General features: G+C 34.5%; 4 protein-coding genes and 1 pseudogene across 10 annotated transcripts; 2 read left to right on the top strand and 3 right to left on the bottom strand.

The window, feature by feature from the left end:
- Nucleotides 1-1,105: 1,105 nt before the first annotated feature.
- LOC104783127 (uncharacterized) lies at nucleotides 1,106-4,014 on the top strand (annotated as a pseudogene). The gene is made up of 2 exons (XR_015560055.1): nucleotides 1,106-1,245; nucleotides 2,191-4,014. The product of XR_015560055.1 is annotated as an uncharacterized LOC104783127 (transcript).
- Nucleotides 4,015-4,083: 69 nt separating this feature from the next.
- Nucleotides 4,084-7,063, bottom strand: LOC104793535 (uncharacterized). Of its 2 annotated transcripts, none has more exons than XM_010519897.3 (13): nucleotides 6,794-7,063; nucleotides 6,567-6,694; nucleotides 6,311-6,416; nucleotides 6,148-6,229; nucleotides 5,992-6,062; nucleotides 5,862-5,903; nucleotides 5,586-5,710; nucleotides 5,364-5,457; nucleotides 5,152-5,251; nucleotides 4,900-5,063; nucleotides 4,708-4,813; nucleotides 4,458-4,544; nucleotides 4,084-4,366 (listed from the first exon to the last, which is right to left on the bottom strand). In XM_010519897.3, exons 1-13 carry the CDS (start codon nucleotides 6,940-6,942, stop codon nucleotides 4,280-4,282), a joined length of 1,341 nt encoding a protein of 446 aa, XP_010518199.2. In that variant the 5' UTR covers nucleotides 6,943-7,063; the 3' UTR covers nucleotides 4,084-4,279. The 2 variants fall into 2 exon arrangements, with proteins under 2 accessions (XP_010518199.2, XP_019082417.2); XM_019226872.2 differs by having other exon boundaries at nucleotides 6,311-6,389; nucleotides 6,794-7,056.
- Nucleotides 7,064-7,205: 142 nt separating this feature from the next.
- LOC104793533 (peroxisomal membrane protein 11D) lies at nucleotides 7,206-9,205 on the top strand. 5 transcript variants are annotated; one of them, XM_010519892.3, is made up of 8 exons: nucleotides 7,206-7,498; nucleotides 7,681-7,894; nucleotides 7,989-8,063; nucleotides 8,226-8,300; nucleotides 8,380-8,460; nucleotides 8,552-8,626; nucleotides 8,722-8,895; nucleotides 8,992-9,205. In XM_010519892.3, exons 2-8 carry the CDS (start codon nucleotides 7,700-7,702, stop codon nucleotides 9,025-9,027), a joined length of 711 nt encoding a protein of 236 aa, XP_010518194.1. In that variant the 5' UTR covers nucleotides 7,206-7,498; nucleotides 7,681-7,699; the 3' UTR covers nucleotides 9,028-9,205. The 5 variants fall into 5 exon arrangements, with proteins under 5 accessions (XP_010518194.1, XP_010518193.1, XP_010518195.1 ...); XM_010519891.3 differs by having other exon boundaries at nucleotides 7,678-7,894; XM_010519893.2 differs by having other exon boundaries at nucleotides 7,266-7,498; nucleotides 7,690-7,894.
- A 6,982-nt stretch (nucleotides 9,206-16,187) lies between these two features.
- Nucleotides 16,188-17,369, bottom strand: LOC104699469 (pentatricopeptide repeat-containing protein At3g60980, mitochondrial-like). Its single transcript, XM_010414774.2, has one exon. It carries the CDS (start codon nucleotides 17,367-17,369, stop codon nucleotides 16,188-16,190), a length of 1,182 nt encoding a protein of 393 aa, XP_010413076.1.
- Nucleotides 17,370-18,383: 1,014 nt separating this feature from the next.
- Nucleotides 18,384-19,637, bottom strand: LOC104699468 (pentatricopeptide repeat-containing protein At3g60960, mitochondrial-like). Its single transcript, XM_010414772.1, has one exon. It carries the CDS (start codon nucleotides 19,635-19,637, stop codon nucleotides 18,384-18,386), a length of 1,254 nt encoding a protein of 417 aa, XP_010413074.1.
- Nucleotides 19,638-22,873: the final 3,236 nt, after the last annotated feature.

Genomic DNA, 22,873 nt, shown 5'->3' with positions numbered 1-22,873 from the left:
GGTTTGTGACACACGATAAAGGAGAATCGTATTTATAGTTTGGTGTAGAATGGGAAGTGAAGTCCTCGTTTAATATTGGGCTTCAGAAATTTAGGCCCATCTTAACCTGCCAAATAGCTAGACGATACGTTTTGATCCATATAAATATGAGTTCTTCTTGTACGCTGTGACATCTGACCTGAGGACCAAAACAAAATAGTAAATACATAGGGGAAGTCAAACCGATGATTCTCTGATTAGATTTAAAAATTTAATGATTCAGAGACAACTTTTCAGAAAATTAGGATATTGGATTTGTTGAAATATTTGTGGCCTGGTTTTATATAAGAAAATATAGGAAAATTATCATTTATAATTCATATGATTTTATCTTTAAAAGAGAAAACGATAATACAATACTTTCAGTTATTCTTATTTACTGTACAAAATATTAATGAAGTGGGAGTATTGGGGTGATGAGTCATGAAGGATAAGATAAGGGTCTCACTTGGTGATAATCAATTATTTCGATCATCTTAGTTTTTTAACCGTAAAAATGATTATGAAAATCGGATGAGGATTAGCACATAAATAAAGGAGTTACATTAATAATGACCTTAATGATAAAATTAATTATAGTATCACAAAAGCCGACGCTCTCACAAGTCTCTCAAGTCTCAATAGACAGGAAACAAGTGCGTGCCGTTTCATGCACGTTAATAAGGCCCACAAAGCCTCTCACGCGCCTCGGTCCCCTCTAACACTACTTTCTCCTTTATGGTTCCTCAAAAGTCGATTAGATGCTTTAAAAACCAGTGGCATTTTCGTTAATTCATCGAACACGTAAGGTTAATCTTATTGATATTTGCTTTACTTCCGCACACGTGACGCTCCCGAGAAGACCCAGTCATAAGTCCACGTCAGCTAATCACCGAGTCATTTCAAATTTCAATCGTATCCCAGCCGTTCGATATTGGTCCCACAAGAAATTATAACCGTTCGATTAGTTGAATTTGAAAAATTCTCGCGATACGATAAAAACAAAAAAATCGTGCGTTACGGCTCTGTCGGAACAAAATCTAAAAGCTGACTAAAAAAATTAAACGACTCTGGAACAAGCTCCTTCTCTGATGTGAAAGAGAGTTTCTGCTTTTGTTTTTGAATTCACTTTCGAAATTCAAAAAATCTTCAACTATAACTCGTTAAAACAGTTTCAGATAGGCATCGAACCCAGAAGCTCAAGCATAGATCTTTTTTTATATCCAGGTAATTGTTAGCTCGTTTAAACTCAAAAGATAATAGTAGCTCTGGATTTCAATTTTTTCTACATGTTCTTCTGTTTGAATCTCTTGCTTTTTGCACAAGCTCGTCTTAGGAAAGAACTTTTTTATTTTCTTAAGGTAAAGACAAGTTGTGGATTTGTCACCAACCTTGTATGTATGTAGTGTGTTTTAGTGGAGTTTGGTTCGAACTCTTATGAAGTATTTAAGCACACGATTTGTTGAAAGAGACTCGCATCTTCTCTTTTAAACAAAGTCTCTCTTCTCTCTTTATTACCTTTCCTCTAAAAACCAGCTTCTTATTCTTCAATCTTTTGTTTTTTCTTTTAATCTCTCTGTAAGCTCTCTCATTCTTGTTCTTCACAAGGGTATTCTTGTCTTTTATTTTCCATGAGCCTTCTCATTAAAAATGTATATACTATACTATATAGTATAATATTATGTTAATAGATTATGGATAGATGCTGATTCGTGATAGATTCTTGTATTTATTTATTACCATATCATTAGCTTTATTTATAGCATTTATTGTTCACACCGACGAAGTAAAAGGAAATTGGAAAAGGACTTGTATATTTTTTGTCTGCTAGGGGTTTAATTTTTGTTCTCCAGCAAAAGAAAAGAAAATATTGATAAGCTTATTTTTGTTCTGTGATTCTCGAAACTCTTTTTTGGTTAGCTTCTTCCTTTTCTTCTTCTTGTTTTTATATAATCCGTGTCCCTTATTTATAACAAATCTACCAACTTGTTCATCACTCATTCAACTACTCCCTTCATTACCACTTTTTTGTTTTCTTTTCATACCTATTTACAGAACTAAAGTATCAATGATTTGCCAGTGTGTCTCATCAAAGCATATTTGATCGTTTGTTTTCTTTTGTTTCTGCAAATCATTAAAGTTCTGTTTCTTTCCTTCTTTTGTGCGATTCAGTGAAATAGAAGAGTTCAAGGATCATGGTGGAGGAGAGAATCGGAAACGAAACTATGGTTGTTGATCCAACAGTTGAAGATTTGTTATTACAGGCGCAAGAGTTTGTGCCTGTTGCTTTGTCTAAAGCAAGAACGGTGAAAGTTTTCTCAAGCAGATGGAGAGTGATCATATCAAGATTAGAGAAGATACCGACATGTTTATCTGATTTGTCTAGCCACCCTTGCTTCTCTAAACACACTCTATGCAAAGAGCAACTTCAAGCGGTCTTAGAAACCTTGAAAGAAGCCATCGAGCTCGCTAACGTATGCGTCAATGAGAAGCAAGAAGGGAAGTTAAAGATGCAGAGTGATCTCGATTCTCTATCTGCCAAAATCGATCTTAGCTTGAAAGATTGTGGATTGCTTATGAAAACAGGTGTTCTTGGAGAAGTCACGCAACCTTTATCTTCTTCAGTTCAAGACTTGGAAACGTTCAGCGTTAGAGAGTTGCTTGCTCGGCTTCAGATAGGTCACTTGGAGTCTAAACGCAAAGCGCTTGAACAGCTTGTTGAGGTGATGAAAGATGACGAAAAAGCGGTTATAACAGCTTTAGGTCGGAGCAATGTCGCGTCTTTGGTGCAGCTTTTGACGGCTACTTCACCTAGCGTAAGGGAAAACTCTGTGACTGTGATCTGTTCTCTAGCTGAATCAGGCGGTTGTGAAAACTGGCTTATCTCTGAGAACGCATTGCCTCCATTGCTAAGGCTACTAGAATCTGGAAGTCCTGTTGCCAAGGAGAAAGCTGTTATTTCGTTGCAGAGAATGTCGATTTCATCAGAGACTTCTCGTTCAATCGTTGGTCACGGCGGGGTTAGTCCGTTGATCGAGATTTGCAAAACAGGGGACTCTGTTTCTCAGTCTGCTTCTGCTTGTACTTTGAAGAACATTTCTGCTGTGCCTGAAGTAAGACAGACTCTTGCGGAAGAAGGGATCGTTAAAGTGATGATTAACATACTCAACTGCGGGATTCTGTTAGGATCTAAAGAGTACGCAGCTGAGTGTCTTCAGAATCTCACTTCGAGCAACGAAACTCTTCGAAGATCGGTTATATCAGAGAACGGTATTCAAACTCTGCTAGCTTACTTAGACGGTCCACTTCCTCAAGAATCAGGAGTTGCAGCAATTAGGAATCTTGTTGGCTCTGTTTCTATCGAGACTTACTTCAAGATAATCCCAAGTTTAGTCCATGTTCTTAAATCAGGATCAGTCGGAGCTCAACAAGCGGCTGCATCAACTATTTGCAGGATTGCTACATCAACTGAGACGAAGAGAATGATCGGTGAATCAGGTTGTATCCCGTTGTTGATAAGAATGTTGGAGGCGAAAGCGAGCGGAGCTAGAGAGGTTGCTGCTCAAGCTATAGCGAGTCTGGTTACGGTTCCAAGGAATTACAGAGAAGTGAAGAGAGATGAGAAGAGTGTAGTCTTGTGATGTTGCTTGAGCCGAGTCCGAGTAATTCGGCAAAGAAGTATGCGGTTTCGGGTTTGGCGGCTTTGTGTTCGAGCAGGAAGTGTAAAAAGCTGATGGTCTCGCATGGAGCTGTTGGTTATTTGAAGAAGTTGTCGGAGTTGGAGGTTCCTGGTTCGAAGAAACTTCTTGAAAGGATTGAGAAAGGGAAATTGAAAAGTTTCTTTACCAGGAAGTAGAGAGCTGCGAATAACAAAGTAGAAGAACATGAAGCAGATCTTTTATCAATGTTGGTATATATATAATGTATTCTGTAATGTTTTCATAATCTTTATGAAACTTAGCCTATGATAATGATATCTTGTTTGGTATGTCTAAATCGTAATGTTGTCATATACTCATATGATCGGAATACACTAAACAGTGTGGACATACAAAACCGTTAGAATATTATAAGGTAATGGCCGTTTTCACTAAAAAAATTCCGGGAAATATTTCAAGTATTTTGAGTGTTCTTATAATCTCAGAACTTATGTTACAACAACGGTTGATCAAAAAAAAAACAAAAAAATGTTACAACAACAAAGACCTTTTCAAGAAAAGACCAAACATCAAACCAGTTTCTGGTTTTGAAAAAACAATAGTCAAGTGGTAGAGATTCTAATGCCGCTCAGAACGTAGCCTCCAAAAGAACTCATCTGCATGTGAGGGTGAGATCTTGAAGGAAGCACCTGCATTTCGAGATATACATATATGAATGAATGAACAATCTCTTGATGATCTATCTATCTATTGGGATTTGCAAAGAGAATATTACTATACCTGATATTCGCGTAGCCACGGTTCTGTTATTTGCAGGTTGATCGCCATCTTCTCCTGCTGAAGCTTGTGCATACATGTCGCCAGCGGCTGTGAATTTCATAATGAGATTTTGTTCATTATTACCAGACATATTAAACGCTTAGAGCAAGTTCACTAAGCTAAATGTCTACTATATCTAGCCTAGAACTGAATGTAGCAGATTCTAATCGGTTAAAAAGCAGTTAGTAAGGGATTTGTTCTTCTGACATACCTGTAAATACTGATGATATATTGCAAAGGGAGCAGAATATGAGAGCAGTGGCAATACATCTTTAACTAAGCTCCAAGGGTCTTGGTCTTGTGCAGCCATGATTAGACTGCAAATCAGACGATCTTTTAGTTATGAATGAACAGAATCCAATATCATTCACAGAAACACTTATTGACTTATATATTTACTTACCTAGAGAATCCGTTTTCTCGCCACATCTCTACTGTTTCTTTTGAAGCTTTGGCTCCAGCTTTTGGGGCTTTGATTATTTTGCTCTCTGGGACGACATTATCTACTACTCTAGCCTCAGCTGTCACAGTTATTTCTTCCACCATAATATAAGATGTAGCTGTTTCCTGCATGTTTCAATTAAAACCTTCTGTTAGAACCACAAGATTTTCTCAAATCAAGACTCAAGTGAAACTGTATAGGTTCGCAACTTACATTGATATTGTTCTCAGCGTTACAAACTTTTTGTTGATTGTTTTCTTCAGGAGACACGGTATTGGCTGACGAGAGCTCGTTTATAGATGACTGCACGATCCTACACACGAGAAAAGGAACACACAAATGTCAATTACAGATACATTCTATAGAACGGTTACAATTATAGACTAGAGAGAAAAAGACTTGGGAGAGACCAATCTCGAACATACCTCTCTAAAACCTTGTCACTAAAGTTGAACATCCTTACCATCTCCACAGGATAAGGAGAACTTCCCTTATATGTATTGCAAACATAACCAGTGCCTGTTAAAAGGAATATATACATTTAAGACTCACAATAGCAGTGGCATAAAATATGCATGATGTAAGATTGCTGCTTAGTGTCATCATTAGTTGGACATTATGAAAGATTTGAGGTCATAACAATATACCTCCTAAACGTTCAGCCACTGCACCAGTGACAAGGCCACCAACCATATCCACAACAAGCACATCCGAGTATGCAGTGACATTAGCCATTGTTAACAGAAGAGATAACGCATCTACTCGTAAGAATCTACAACACACACAAAAAGATATACAACACAATCAATACATAATTGTTATCGTAAAGAGCGAGAATTCAAATCTCAACAGAGGAAAAAGGACTTAGGATCTCTTCAGAATACACAATTACTTAATGAAAACAAAACAAGTGTACTACTTACCCGATTCTGGCTGGATATTTCTTGAAATAAGCTTCACATATACTGGTAAACAATAAACAGATCCCTTCATAAGAAAAAACGAAAGACGCCGAGAAAACAAAAGGAGACAACAACAAATAATAATGAATACCTTCGAGAAAAAGGCCGTCGAAGAAGCAGCTTTGGAGCATATTTCTTCTGCTTTTTAAGCTTATATTTTTCCTACAAGATAGTAACAAGAAAAGTCAAATTATATGTCTTTCCAAAACTACTATCAAAGTAGAAGCAGAGAGATTATATACATTACCTGAGACAACTGAGTCTTCATATCAAACGTTTTGCTGTTTGCAATTAGAGCTTCAATAATCTCATCCCCTTTTGCACCCTCTCTACTCATCAAAGACAAAAAAAACAAATTAAGCAAATCTTCCATAATAATAAAAACAGGGGAAATAAAGAGTTCTTCTAACCTCCGCATAGCTTCAATTTCTTCACCAGTAAGGTTCTGAGCTTCATTATTGTCAACGAGTTCCCTATTGTCTCTTGAATCTTGCATTACATTATTACTGTTATTTTCTGTATAAGCAAACATCAATCAGACCAAATTCAATCTATCTTTAAACCAACCATCAAAAAAAACTAAAACATTATAGATTATTCAGTTTCTTTAGTTATTCTTCAGCTTAAAAGAAGATGTGATGATATTGGTGGTATTAAAAAACAAACCTTGCTTAACGGGTAGAATGCGAGAGAGGAAAGAACCATCTTCTCCGCTTTCGACTTGGAACAGAGATCCAAACGGAGCTCCGATCAATGGTTTTAATGAATAGTTCTTATTCCCAATCTTTAATATTCTGCAAAGAAGATAAAAAGAATCAAAAAACCAAATTGAGGATGAGAATCAATCTGGAATAGAAAAATTTTAAGAGAGTTTAAAGGATGAGAAGACGCACGCGCCACCAGATAAACGAGCGAAGACGAGACGGTCACCATCGTTAACGTCGAGCAAAACACTGTAACCTTCGCTAGCCAATCTGGGATTTGGATCTTGAGGCTTTGTATCTTCCTCCGACATGACTCTCTGATCCTTATTGAGTTCCATCACCAATAAGGCAATAAAGAAAAAAAGACTGCAGTTATATGTTTTTGGTTAGTTTCAGTTTCGTGATTACATAATAAAAAGTGAATGACGGATTCGTATAAGTATCAAAACCCTAACTAACGACTACGGTTTTGTCGGTTTAAGGAAAGGTGCGGTTTAAATGTTAAAATTAGGCCTCAAATCATAACCCAATTCGATTTTATTGGGCTTTTAGAGGCCCAAACAATTTTTAATAATATCCCAGCCACGTGGACTTTCATAGTAGTTTCCTAGAGATGTGTGCCACGTTTATGAGACGCGCGAGATAACCTCAACTTCCGAATAGCAGAGTGAGATGAGATGGGCAGAATCGACGGCTGAGAATAAGTGCGTTGACACAGACGGCGTTGTTTTGTTTGTTTATCAGGAAACGAAGATGACCAAACAAGCCCTATCTCCCCCACGATTACAAAACAAGATCAAGACAAAAACAATTCGTTCCAAAAACTGAGGCATTGGATCTTTAATTAGTTGATCGCTTCGCTCTCTCCCTCTGTTCACATATCTCATCCCAAAGGTATCTGATTGTTTACAATTTATATAGTTGAATTCAGATATTAATTTACAATTTCTTAGATCAGAAACGAGTTTGAAGATCGAAAAAGGCTGTGAGTTTGCTAAATTTGATTTGGGGTTTTTTTTTTGCAAAAGGTCTCTTTGGTGATAAACGTTTTCTGGGGTTTTTTTTTTTTTTAGTAGTTTTTCCAGAGAGAAGAACATGGCGACGACACTAGATGTATCAAGAGCCGAGCTAGCTCTTGTGGTTATGTATTTGAACAAAGCTGAGGCTAGGGATAAGTTATGCAGAGCTATACAGTATGGTTCCAAGTTCTTGAGTGGTGGACAACCTGGTACTGCTCAAAATGTTGACAAATCTACCAGCTTAGCCAGAAAAGTCTTCCGTCTTTTCAAGGTTATAGATCCTTTTTTAGCTGTTTCGGTTTCGTTTTCCCAACTTTGATTTCGTATTTTTTAATTAACTAGATATGTTTTGTTCATTGTTGCAGTTTGTTAATGACTTGCATGGTCTTATCAGTCCTGTGCCTAAAGGGACTCCACTTCCTCTTGTTTTACTTGGAAAGGTATGTGCTTCAGAGCTTAGAGTTCGTTTCAATTTCAGACTAAACCCATTAATGAACTGTGAAAAGGAATCTCAAGTACCAAGGTTTATTAGTCCCCTCCCTTTGTTTACATATTTTTGTTCAGGATCTATCTGTGTTGATGGATGTTTTTGTTATTTTCAGTCTAAGAACGCACTTTTATCTACGTTCTTGTTCCTGGATCAAATTGTCTGGCTTGGGAGATCAGGAATATATAAGGTAAGAGAGATCAAATTCAAATATGTGTACCTATTGAAGTTTTGTGTTTTGGCTGATGTCTTTATGTATCTCAACACAGAACAAAGAACGAGCTGAGTTACTTGGACGTATATCTCTTTTCTGCTGGATGGGATCTTCTGTGTGTACAACTTTAGTCGAGGTCCATCTCTTCCTTTCGCTTTCCCAATCGATCCCTCATGTTACCTTTACCTTTTTCACCACTTATATTTATCGGTTTTCACTGTTATTAGATTGGTGAGATTGGAAGGCTTTCTTCATCAATGAAGAAGATTGAAAAAGGACTCAAGAATGGTAACAAGTATCAAGTAAAGTTCTCTCTCCTTTTATCAAGAATCTTCTAATTCTACAAAATCAAATCTCCTTTTATCAGCAACTCAAATTCCTGTTTATCAAATTGCAGGATGACGAGTATCGTGCTAAGCTTAAAAAATCAAACGAGAGGTCACTTGCTTTGATCAAAGCAGCTATGGACATTGTTGTAGCAGCTGGTCTGCTTCAGTTGGCTCCAAAGAAGATCACTCCTCGTGTCACCGGAGCTTTTGGATTCATCACCTCCGCCATTTCTTGTTACCAGGTAAACACTTCTTTCTTCACAAAAACCGATCTTTCCAATGTCGTAACTTTCTTCTGCTGATCTTATATGACTCTCATTATTCTCTACAAACCACAGTTGCTTCCAACACGCCCCAAGATCAAAACACCCTGAAGCCGATCGAGGAAGTTGGTGTCAAGGAGAAAGTTTATGTTGGTCTTTTTTAAGGAAATTTGCTGCTGTTACTACCTCGTATAAATACATACATATATGCAGGAAGGATGATTTTAATAAATATGTTTATGCCTCAGATTCTTGATACACAAGTTTCAATATTGAATTATTATTGTTAGATGTTGGTTTTTCTAAGCAAATACTGGAGTAGTAAACCATTATGGTTATTGAAATATAAAGCCTGACCACCTGAAACTCTCCAAACCAAACATCAATCTATAATAATAGTTACTATAGTAATAGAAATTCAATCTACTTGCTAGCCGAGCAAGCTGCCCTAGAAATGCATCAACCATCTTGTTTGCGAGTCGAAGAGCATCCTTGGTTCTCCCAACTTTCATCATTTAGGCTTTTACTGGTAACCATTAGAGGAACAAAAGGAAAATAAATAAAAAAGAACAATAAGAAACGGAATAAACAATTTTTGAGGAATGAAAGGAAAAGATGCAGAGAAAGAACAAAATAATGACTGGTAACCAAATAATAACAATATTTTTAAAAATAGATTAAATATTAAATCAATCAATGAATAAAAATACTAATACTACTTTTAATGTATATAAAATAAATTTTACATTTGATTTTAAAATAAAATTTGTGAATTAAATTTTAGAGACATCATATTAAATACTAATAGTTAATATTAACCTACAATAAAATTTAATTTAAAATATTCTTTAGTTTTTATTTATGATATACACATCTTTTAAATTTAATTTACTATTCATACAATTTCCAAATAAAACTTTCAAATTAATTTAACATGAAATTTTGTATCAAAGATACTTTTCTGCCAATATACTGTGAAAAATATGAATATTATTGTATTATAAAATTAAAATATTATTAATAAACAGATTTTTTTTATTTATTTTAAAATAAAAAACGAATTTTAATATTAATTCTTTTTGTGTTCCATTTGTTCCTCATCAATTTTGGTGAGGAACATTTTTGGTCTAGTGTTCCTCATTTTATGAAGAATGTAGAGGAACGATGAGGAAATAATATTCTTTGTAAATGGTAAAAATTTTGAGGAATGAAGAGGAATATCATATTCCTCCTCATTCTTTTCATAAATTTTGGTTACCAATTGGAGCCTTAGCATTTCTATCATTTCTATCTAAATAATATATTTAAATGATACATCTAAATGATTCATCTTAATGTCAAATGACCTTAACAAATAAGACAAAAAAAAGTTCATTTAGATAATGCATGTAAATGCAAATGACTTTGTTTGGTATAATATTTGAATAGAAAAATGACTAATATGCCCATGTTTTGATCTAATATTTTTTTAATCTTAATCTTAACCATATTAATTGTAATTACTGATCTAAAATATATATATGAATATATTTTTATTCAATACCAAACAAAAATTCTGTAAATTTTAATATTAGTATTATTATTTTGGCATTATAATTTTTAATTACTCGTAAGAGTTCATTAATTTTAAAAATTTGAAAAGGATGGCCCATATTTCATCAAAGTTGCCAACTAACACACAAATATCAATCAAAATTAAATAATGTCATAGTCTCGATACATGGATTTGAAATGAAATAATCCCTTACAAACATCAACAGCTAATTTACATGCATAGAGAACATCTACAAATGTGTGTTAGTTGAATAATTTAGCCATGTATCTACAAATATCAATCAAAATTAAATAGTGCAGCATTAGAGAAAATTAAATGACATGAATAATTTTACATAAATGACATGAAGAGTTTTACAAACTATAAATAATTTTTTCATGTCATTAATGTAAAACTCTTAATTTAGTTTTATGTTATCTCGGGTCTAATTGAATTGTATATAAATACTAAATACCTTCAAACCAAATAGGTAAGTATTATTAGCTTAATGTGTACTAAGGTTGTGCAAGGCACCATCTAAAGTCATGAGCTGAAATCGATTCACGTTGCATACAAATTGATAGTAATGTCATGCAAATAATATAGATAAAATTTTCTAAAGTTTGAATTGCTTATAGTTTTTTACTTTCCTCATGATTAGATCTTCGAAAGTTTTTGTAAAATCACCATATGTTGTCTGCGCATTCCATGCGAAGTGCCTAACGAATGGAAAACTACATAAAGGCGGAATTAATTTGTTTAATAAAACCATCATCAAGATGTACGGTGAAGTGGGTCAAATTAGATCAGCTGAAAGATTTTTCAACCGGCTCCAGAAAACCAGCATGGCCTCTAGGGACATAATGGTTTGGGCGTACACCCGTAACAAGCCTAAAAAAGCTATTGCCATGTATCACAAGCTTGCAGCAGATCAAAACTTCAAACCATCTCCGTACTTCTTTGATGGTCTTTTTGTGGCATGTGACGCGGGAGGTTTAATTTGCGACGCCATGAAGATACTGAAGTATATACAAGTACTGAAGAATATACAAGTAGCGCTGTATACAAGTATTGAAGTATATAAAAGTACTGAAGTATATAAAAGTACTGAAGAATATACAAGGATATCCCGATTGGAGCAAAGTGGAGCATCGACATTATGGATCCCTTGTTAATATGTTGATGAGAGCAGGTGATTACACCAGTGCGATGACGTTAATCGAGGCAATGTCCTTTCAGCCAGAAGATCAGATCACAATAAACTTTGTCTTAAGTTTCTGCCATACCCATGAAGAAGTTTAAAGATTCATCAACTGTTTGAAGGGTCAGAACATACGATATGAAGTGCTTCCATACATCTTGCGGAAATTCCCACTGGTTGATTGGGGAGTGAACATGACCGAGGCAAAACCAAAGGCCTCATATAGTAGCTAAAGCTTAGCATATTGCAAAACAGACCGAGGTAACACTTCTTTCTCCACAAAAACCGATTTTTGTAATTTCCTAACTTTCTATAGCTGCTGATCTTGTATGCCTCTCATTGTTCTCTACAAACCACAGTTGCTTCCGACACGCCCCAAGATCAAAGCACCCTGAAGCCGATCGAGGAAGCTGGTGAGACGGTAATCACTACGGAAGTTCAGGTTTTATTAATTTTGAAACGTAACAATATAATATCCCAGATATGGAATCTCTTTTGTCTAGATAAAGCAATTTAATTTCACCTACTCTAACAAAAAAAAAAGTTTTTAAAGTCTGTTCTTAAAAGCTTTTGTTGGTTTAAAATTTTAAAAGTAATAATACTGTAATAAGAATCTTTCTTTGAATTATCAAGTCACCTCTGCTTTCTTCGAGTAAAAAATAAAACTTAGTATCGTTTTGGAGCAAAAATTGCTTTATACTACAATATACATTTTAGAAATACTAAATAATAGTATCTTTTAATCAAAATATGTAGAGGCGTAGAGACGATCTTATATACATATTCCGTGTAACCGATATGTAGTTCCAACTTCATAGCACGTGGACATCTCCAAATTAGACCCAATTCGCCGCTGAGCAGTGCAAGTGTGCAACCACTTTTTTACGAGTCAAACGATTAATAAGTTTTATTTTTACTCGAAGAAAGCGTAGGTAACTCAAATTATAACGTATTCTGAGTTCTGACTATAGGAAAAATGAAGAAATGCATCGAATATATACATTAGAATTTTTTTTTTTTTTTTTTTGGAACATTTTAATGAAAGATTTAGTAATTGAACGGTAAGTTCCGTTGGCCCTCCAATTAGCTGGAAAAACATTTGACTACTTTATGAGACGATGTTGAATGGACCTCTTAGAGCACTGCCGGAGTTGATCTTCCATACGACATATCTCATTTCTTACATACGGATGACTCCCCCTCTGGCCAGTTGAATCTCAACGGAGGCCAAATCTCCATCGCCATTTTCATGCTCGACAACAAATGCAATGTAGTACGGATTTGCTCCAGCGATGTTATTTCCTCGGTACAAACATGCCGCGCATAATAACACTTCCACCCCAGCACAAGTTCTCTTCAAGGCTCTTGATCGGCAAGTACGTGATGCCATCCTTGCAAAGGCCCATCAGAAAAACTTCAAAAGCCTTTTGCACGTGTGGCTTAGAACTATTTAGGTGACTTCTTGTGCTCCTTCTCATCACATATATCCTTTTGTTTTTATTTTTTTTGGGCAAGGGTTATCTTAAGTATCAAGCTATTGTAATCACTACAATCAGATTTTCTTTCAATGAAAATTCACATATTTTCCAAAAAAAAACATGCCGCGCATATAAGAAAACAAAAGTCAAAAATTGAATGGTATATCATATAAATAGCTGAATAACAAGATACTTATATGACAAATATTAAAATTGAATAGTTGTTTCAGAAAAAGAAAACAATAGTAAACAATAAAACCAAATTTTAATTTTTTGATTTATGTTAAATCAATAATATTTAGCACAGTTATTTTTCAAATACATAAAAACGTAATATAATATCGAATAAGTATGTGAGTACCGTACGCGTTTGTAGTAAAGCGGATCGAAGTCGATCGGCTTGGCCATGTTTGGCTAAGGCACCCTTGCAAGGACCGCCGGGGGCACTCGTGGGTTATATCATCACCGTCATTTCGTCTCTTCGAGGCATGCTGGATTCCCGCACCACACACACACACACATATATATATATATACATAAAGAAGTTGATATTTACAGTATAATATAGTTGATAAAGATAAAATATATGAAATATCAAATATGTCGAAATCATGATTTTCAGGTATGCTTTTTTTTTTTTTTTTTTTTGAACTAATTCCAATCTGTAGCTAGGGTCGGATTAGTAAGGCTTAAAATCCACATTTTGGATTCAGTGAGGAAAATTCTCCCTTAAATTGAGCCATGCAAAGTGAGCTTTTAATATGCTGAGCCGATTTTTGCATTCAAAAAGTGCCACTTTAACATTGACCTTTATGATGAAAAGCAAAGTGGTTTTTTACCTCTGTCAATAAAATCAACACATTGGCCACTTGTTAATTTTGGCCCACATTGCTTTGAGAGAAGTTGTGGCACAACCTCTTTATCAATGTCGCCTTCGTGCTATATATAGATAGTGGGGAAAAAAGATCTCCGTCGCCGGGATTGGAACCCAGGTATCCCAGGTGAGAGCCGAGTATCCTAACCAGCTAGACTACGACGAATTTTGTTTATATTCTTACAAGTAATTAGAGAACGTTATTTTGGTCTTTTTAAAAGGAAATTTGCTGCTGTTATTACCTCGTATGTATACATAAATCCGTTGCCTTTTAAATTTGTTTATGCCTCAAGTTCAATATCCCTGTGTTCTTGATACATAAATTTTTATCCCTCAAGGTTCAATATGTTTATGCCTCAGGTTCTTTATACATCAATTTTAAATTTGCATTATTAGAAGATGTTTATTTTACTTAGCAAATACTGGAGAAGCAAAAATCCAAATGTAATGCTACGTACAGCTTGGGAGTAATACATGTATCGTGGAACGCTTATTTTACAATGAAGGCTAATTTTTAATATTAAAACAAAAATATCCTGGATGTTTTTCTAATAAATATCTTGAAAGTTGTTAGGCCATGCATAGATAAAGACTTATGGGATTTTTGATTCGGAAATTTTAAATTTATTAGTTTGATTTGATTTTAGATTAAGCTCTACTTTAAATCATAAGAAATCAACTATTTTACTTTCGCAATCTTGACAAATTTATCATTAAGATCATCTATTGTAACTTTTATTGGAATGGGACTAAAGTTTAATTTTGGTTTGAATCAACTATTTTACTTCGGTAATCTTAACAACTTATCATTAAGATCATCTATTGTAACTTTTATTGGAATGGGACTAAAGTGTAATTTTGGTTTGGATATTGTTTATTAACATGAATATATATTACCAACCAGGAAGATCGGTTCAATTCCATTCGTTTTAAATGCCACAGTCCAACGCCATGGGTGTGTAAGGTACAAAATGTTGTTTGGATATCAGCTTTTTGTTTACAAATGCAAACCAAACTCTTCTTACTGCGTTTTACGATTCCAATGTTTTGAACTAAAATCATTGCTTCTTCGGGCTTTTGTTCACAACCCCGCAAGGTTTTAAACTCCTCTGGCCCCCAAAAAAGTGCAAACTATATTCCCATAACTGGCGTATAATACAGAGCAAAAGAAATAAGCTTTTTTTTTTTTTGGTAAAAACAGTGCATGCAAACAGGGAAATTCATTCAAAAAGTGCTTCGGTTAAGTAATAAAATTGGTTCGTACCGGTGAAAAGTGCAATTGGGATTGCGTTTCTTTGCATCAAAAGTCACACACGCTTCATCGCAGCGTGCACTTTCTCACATACACGGATTCTTTTAATTCCTTTCTTAACAAAATTTGTAAGATTAACCTAAGTTATAAGGAAATCTTTGATATAAAACATTAATAACTCTTCCAAAAGTTAAAAGATATATTTCTCATAATAACAATGCATGAATAAGTCCACAATCCATAATTTTCCAAAAAGATTTTGTAAAAACAAATTTAAGCACCGGATGAAATTGGAAAATAATAATATTGTGAACAAAATAATTCCCAATTGTTGCCTATAACAAGCTCGCACGTTATATCTAGAACGTTGCTACTACAGTCAACGATGGTCTCAGACAGCTGCAAAAGGTAAAGACTAATCAAAGAAGATATTAACTATGCTTTTTGAGAATATATGGAGAAGAGGTCATACATAAATTGTAAGGTTTTGTGTGAGGTTTAGAGTTGATAAAACTGCAGACAAAATATGCAGAGAAGGAGTAAATGTGCAAGATGAAGTTTTTACGTGTTCAGGTCTCAATGGGAAACACTACTCACGCCGGGAAACTTGTATCCGAGGAATCCACTAGAATCCAGGTTTATAACAAGCTCTACCTTAAGTTGAAATGGCTAAGACCTTTTTATTTGAGTGAATACATACATATATATATGCAGGAAGGATGCTTTTAATAAATATGTTTATGCCTCAGATTCTTGATACACAAGTTTCAATATTGAATTATTGTTAGATGTTGGTTTTTCTAAGCAAATACTGGAGTAGTAAACCATTATGGTTATTGAAATGGTTATTGAAATATAAAGCCTGACCACCTGAAACTCTCCAAACTAAACATCAATCTATAATAATAGAAATTCAATCTACTTGTGAAATATTAGAGGCAAGCGAGGCGAGCAAGCTGCCCTAGAAATGCATCAACCATCTTGTTTGAGAGACGAAGAGCATCCTCGGTTCTCCCAGCTTTTAGATATGCATCGATCATCGATGTGTATGTAGAAACATCAGGACTCACCAATTCGTCTGAACATATTTCTTGAAACAAGTGCTCTGCCTCAAACAATATACCCTGCTTGTTAAGCCTTGTGATAATGTTTCTGTAACACGCATGTGGAAACTTCAGCTTTAATGCTTTCACCTTGTGGAAAATTTGGATTGCGCGGTCAAACCGACCAATTTTGAAACACTCGTTCACCATGATATTTAGCGTATAATGATTCAAATTGTGCATCTCCTTGCTATGCAAAACCTGGTCGAATAAGGACCAAGCTTCAGTTTTCTTGCCATACTTGAGAAGAAGGGCCAAAAGTGCGTTGACGACAGTGGCTTTCGTAAGTTTGCGCAACTGTAAACGACTGTAACAATGCATAGCCTTGTCCTCCTTACCTTGCTCGAACCAATACTTCATGTATGTGTGGCTAAAAATCGCAAAACGGTCATAGCCATCACCATGCACATGAGAGCTCCCCAATAGATGGCCCAATACCTCATCGGCCTTTTCAAAATCCCCTTGACGCAACAGCCCCTCCAACTGGGGCGGCTTGTACACATTCTCATCCCACGCCAAATTGGAAAAACTTCTCGGCTGATCTAATAGATCCATGACTTCGTCTTGTCTCCCGGCGTCGACCAAACCTTTGGAGATGAGGGACTGCGTAACGTGATTGGCCAGTGAGGAGTCGTAGAGGTTAAGAGCGTCGTCCAAACGGCCTTGGTCCAAGTGGAGTTTGATGATATGATTAAAGTAACCATGACAAGGTGCAATCTTGGAATCGCGGTAGAAATAATGGAACAGGTCCAAGGCATCTTCGTACCTCTTGGCTTCGCACATGGCGCCTATTATTGCTTGGCACGTCTCGTTGAGGCCGATTATGTAATAACTACTATATTGGCCAGCCAGGCGTGCGTGCTTGGCCGCCGTGTCCAGGTCTCCCAAGCGGATCAGGAAATCAACTCGCGCTTGTAAAGCCAGTGGTCGGTAATCCAAGGAAGGATCTTTCTTGACGACGGAGGAGAAGCTACGAAAGGAAGAGAGGACGAGCCGACGACAGAGAAACATGGCGGCGGACGGCAAGTGACAATGAAATCCGAGAATATCAAGATAAATATATATACAGCTTGCAATTGCCAAAATATTATTATTTTTGTTTCTATTTCTCTAAGATATTCCATAATTAAATATAGTATTAATTTGTGTTATAATAAAATCCAGTTGAGAAAGAAAGCCCTTTGTCCAACCGAGGAAGCTTGAAGCACAAGAATCAGATTGCACAGTAAGGATGCACAAAGGGGTTCATGTTGATTTAGGTTGATTTGTACTAAGTCATGAGTTGAAATTAATTTAGGTTGCATATAAATTGATAGTACATGTGAATAATATAGAGAGTTGTGTTCAATTTATTAATATTTTGTTTTTTTCTTGTAGCGATTGCAAATGAAAATGATAAAGTAAATGTTGACGGCGATTGTGGATTTAATTAGCATTATGTAATTTGAACATTTTTGTTTCCTTTTTTTTTGAGGTGGTACAAGCTCGATGCTACTCCAACCCAAAACGTCAACAATGGAAAAAGATAAGTATGGCCAGAAGTCAGCCAACCTAGTTTACAAAGACCTTGTTTTCAAACATGTGATCAGGGATAAAAGAGGGTATTTCACAGGTTAATGAATTCACATTATGATACTAGTATTGACACCATTAAGCTAATATTGATAAAATATTGTTTTATTGACAATAAAATATGTCTTGACATGATTAAGCTAATAACTTACTTATTTGTGTCCTTAATTATATCATAATTAGCCTTTGGCCATAATCACATGTAAAACTCTTAACTTATTTCTAGTTTAATGTTATCTCATTTTTTTACATTTATCATAAATTTAAATATTCAGACGACATCACAAATTTAATAATTGTTCTACATTTAGATCAATGATCAATGGACATGTTTGCTTTCTATCAGAAAGTATAATACTAATACATTACAAAATGAATGCAATTTAAACTAAAAACTTCTTTTAAAGACCTCAAAAAAAAAACTTCGGTATAGGCATATAATCTCAAGAAGCTCTAATCGGCTTGACGAACAGCAACATTGAGTAGACTTACATCCACCATCTTTTTCAACATCTGTTGAGCATCATCGACCCTCCCAGCCTTAACATATCCATTGATCATTGATCTAAATGTAGGATTCTCAAGGGACAAGACCAAGTCGTCTTTGTGTGACCACATTCCCTCAAACAAACCTTCTGCCTCAGTCATCATTCCAAGCTCGCAAAACCTGTCGATAATGTTAGTGTAACAACTAGAAAACGAAGCTCCCAGCTTGAAAGTATCCATTGCCTCCTTAAAGTTGCCGATCTTGAAACACTCATTCACCATCATATTAATAGTCTCTGAACTGAAATTAGGTCGTGTGATAGAATTGTTTATCATCTCCTTGAACAATGCCCACGCCTCAGATATCTTACCGTACTTTAGCAAGATTCTCAAAAGGGTATCTCCACCCCTCAGATATATTTCATTGCTGGACATGATTGAGCTGTAAATGTTCATGGCTTTCTCATCATTGCCTTGTCTAAACCAGTACTCCATAAACTCTGCATTCCGAATCCCTATGTAATAATAACTAGACCTACCGTGCAAATATTCATCGACTAATTGACCAGCTTTGTGGATGTTTCCAAGATCTAAGAAGCCACGAATCAGATAGGTGTATGCAACTAAATCATACATACCTACCGCCTTAATCATACCCAGAGCTTCATAGATCCTCCCTGCATGGACAAGACCTTTGGTCAGAATCCTGTATGTGTCTTCGTTGTCTCGACGAGAAACTGTGGCGTGACGGTATAGTTGGAGGGCTTTGTCTAGGCGGTTTTCAATACAGTGGACTTTTATCATGTGGTTGAAAGAGACGACGCTGGGATTAAGTTTACACTCGTTGAAGAAGTAGTGGAACAGAGCCGTGGCGTCCACGTAACGTTTGGCCCCAATCATGGCGTCGATGATTTCGTTGCACATGACGATCGTTGTCTCGGGGCCATCGCGATGATCTTCCGATCCAGCGAAACGAGCGATTTCCGCAGCCTTGTCCAACTGAGAAAGCTCGATCATTGTTTTGACTCTGTAGCGTAGAGAAACCGGACGGTCAGCGACGAAACAAGGGATGGGGTTTTTAGGAAGCTTCTGGGTGAGAGCCAACGGGAGTGACGACGGATCTCTTCCCACTGAGTACCGCACCGCGGCGACCGAGGCAGAAGAAAAGTAACGATTCAGGCAAGCAAAATTCTTCCAGAGATTTCTGCCAAGACTCGTCATGGCTGCAGAGCCGGAGAGGGGAACTAGCTAGGTTTTAGAGAGCCGATCTATATTTTTTGTTCATGTTAATTATTTACGTGTATTCGGTATTTTAGAATTTTAGTTTGGAACCGGTATTTTAATTATTCGATCGGTTCAAATGCTTTGGATAAGGAAACGATTTTGAACTCTAACCAGCTTTTTATTCGGTTTGGTTACTTTAACGTGGAATGTACAATAAAACGATACTTAAAAGGTCAAATTATCTCAGATTGATATTTTGCAAGATATCTAATTTCCCTCGTATTAATTTACATTTATTTTTTCAAGGTACATTAGTACATACATATATGTTGAATTGAACCTTTGATTTAAACCATGGAAAAAAATAAAGAAAAAAAAAAAAAAAAAAAAAGCTTCATAAGCGAGGAAGAATAAGTTGTTGTCCTCAAGAAAGGTCAACGACAAAGAAGAGAACAAGTCAACAAGAAATATGAAATTGGGCTTGTGTTTTCTAGTAAGATTAACTACCGAAGTAGAGTTGTTGTGTAAGAGTGAATTATGGAGGAGTTGGTGTTCCAACATCGTAGAGAGTGGCTAATGTAAGTCCTAGGATATATAATGATGTCTACAAGTATGGTGTATATGTGTGTCAACTAGAGGATGTAGTATAAGTATATATGTGTGGATTCATCATGTTACCTTACCTTTTTTGGCAACTTATTTATCGGTTTTCACGGTTATTAGATTGGTGAGATTGGAAGGCCTTTCTTCATCAATGAAGAAGATCCACTCAAGAATGGTAACAAGTAAAGTTCTCTCTCCTTTTATCAAGAATCTTCAAACTCTATAAAATCTTATTATAAGCAACTCAAATTCTTGTTTATCAAATTGTAGGATGAGGACTATCATCGTGCTAAGCTTAAAAACACAAACGAGAGGTCACTTGCTTCGATCAAATCAGCTATGGCCTATTGACATTGTTGTAACAGCTGCTCTTCTTCAGTTGGTTCCAAAACACCCTGAAGTCGATCGAGGAAGCTGGTGTTAAGGAGAAACTCATTTCAGAAAGTTTAATTATGTTGGTCTTTTGTTAAGAAATTTGCTGCTGTTACTACCTCTAATAGGAAAGAAAAAAACACATATTTGCAGGAATGATGATTTTAATAAATATGTTTATGCCTCTGGTTCCTGATACACAAGCAGTTTTATCCTACCATATTAATTGGGAAGTACAAATATGAAACTAACTTTAAAATGTGTAAAAAATTACATTCAATTGCCATTAGAAAAAAATAATTAAGCTTAATTAACTGATTTAAATAAATATAATTAATAAAAAAATATAAAACACTCACAGATCAAATATTAAAAAATCTAAAAAAATATTTTTTCTGTCTAATAAATTATGGACGAAATTACTAAATATATTTTTTAAAAATATATAAACCAATCAGAATTTTAAAAACTAAGATTTTATATCCAAGTATACAATACAAATATTTTTAATAACTAAATTCGAAAATTTTGTTAAGATTTCAAATTAAGATTCTCCTATCATCTTTATTTTATTTTATTTACAAATAGTTTGGAATTTTCATATAATACTTATGATTAATAAAATGCATATTTTTTTCTGCATATGTTGTGATTTGAATTTTTTAAAACGAAGATATATTACTCAATGTATGAAAAATGTGTGTTTTAATTCCCACATTGGCGGATTGGTAAAACTAAATTTATATAGATGATAAATTAATAATTTTTATTTGCTCACAATTATAATATTAAAATTACTATTTTATATTTCACAAAACAATGATGCATATACAACAAACAAACAATATAAAACTGTAATAATACGTCAAAAATAAAATACTATAATATTCTAAAATAATTAGTATTCAAATAGACTAATAAATTTACAGAACAATTAAAAATAAATATTATTACAAACAAAGTAACTTTTAAAAAAAATAAAACAATAATTTTTATTATTATATTAGATTTTTTTTTTTAAATGTTGACATGTGCTTTAAGCACGGTATATCTCATAGTCTTCTATTATGTATGGAAGATATTCTATCTCTGAATTCTTTGCAAACAAAGAAAACAACATTTTGATTCCTACTTTGTTTCCCAGAACCTGTGAGCTTTGATTCTTAACGTAAGAATAACTTTAATTCATATTTATTTAAATATTATAATTAATATATACAAACTTAATGAACTTTTAAAAAATTACGAATATGTAAAATTTTAAAAGTTTAAAATACTATATAATATGGTTATAAAGAGGACATGTTGGAATTATAAAATATCATTAAATTTGTGCTAACACGGGTTAATCATTATTTTATTATTTGTCAACACTATTAATATTAGAATATTTAACATATAAAATTAAGTTGATTTAACTAGGATTGTGTAACATAATTAAATCATTAGAAAAATATGACTTAATCATAGCGTATAAATGACTTACTATGTAGTTAGATCATTTATTTTTGTTATAATAATTAAAAATCAAAATATATTCTCAAACACTAAACAAAACAAACTAAATATAACAAACAAATGGTCATGAAGTATATTGCGGATTAAAAACTAATATAAATATTTAGCCGTGCAAACGGTCAGAAAATTTAGTTATACCTCTATTTGCAAAGCAACCAATATTTAACAAACAAATATAATATAAAATATAATAACTATTTATATAAAATTATATTCACGCGGTATACGGTGGGTTAAAATCTAGTTATTGCATCATTTTGCTTAGCCATAAATAAATACTGGAGATAAGCAAAAAACTAGAGCAAAAGTCTAACTGTAAAGCTACAACTTGGGAGTGATCCATGCATCGTGGAACGCTCATTTTACAATGAAGGATAATTTTATAAACTAAATATCCTGGAAATTTTTCTAATAAATATATTGAAAGTTGATAGGCCATGCAAGGATAAAGACTACGGGATTTTGATTCGGAAATTTTAGATTTAGTTTGTTTTTTTCTGTTACCTTTGCTCAATTTAGTTTTAGATTAAAGTCTACTTTAAATCATAAGAATTAAGAAATCAACTATTTTACTTCGGTAATCTTAACAACTTATCATTAAGATCTATTGTAACCTTTATTGGAATGGGACTCAAGTGTAATTTTGGTTTGAGTATTGTTTATTTTAAACATGAGAAGTCCCACCAAAAAAAAAAAAAAAACACGTACCAACCAGGATAGATCGGTTAAATTCCATTCGT

Source organism: Camelina sativa, chromosome 6, assembly GCF_030686135.1.
Source record: "Camelina sativa cultivar CO46 ecotype springtype chromosome 6, ASM3068613v1".
Taxonomy (NCBI): Eukaryota; Viridiplantae; Streptophyta; class Magnoliopsida; order Brassicales; family Brassicaceae; genus Camelina; species Camelina sativa.
Note: the sequence above shows the minus strand (reverse complement) of the source record. Positions and strands in the feature narration are given on the sequence as shown.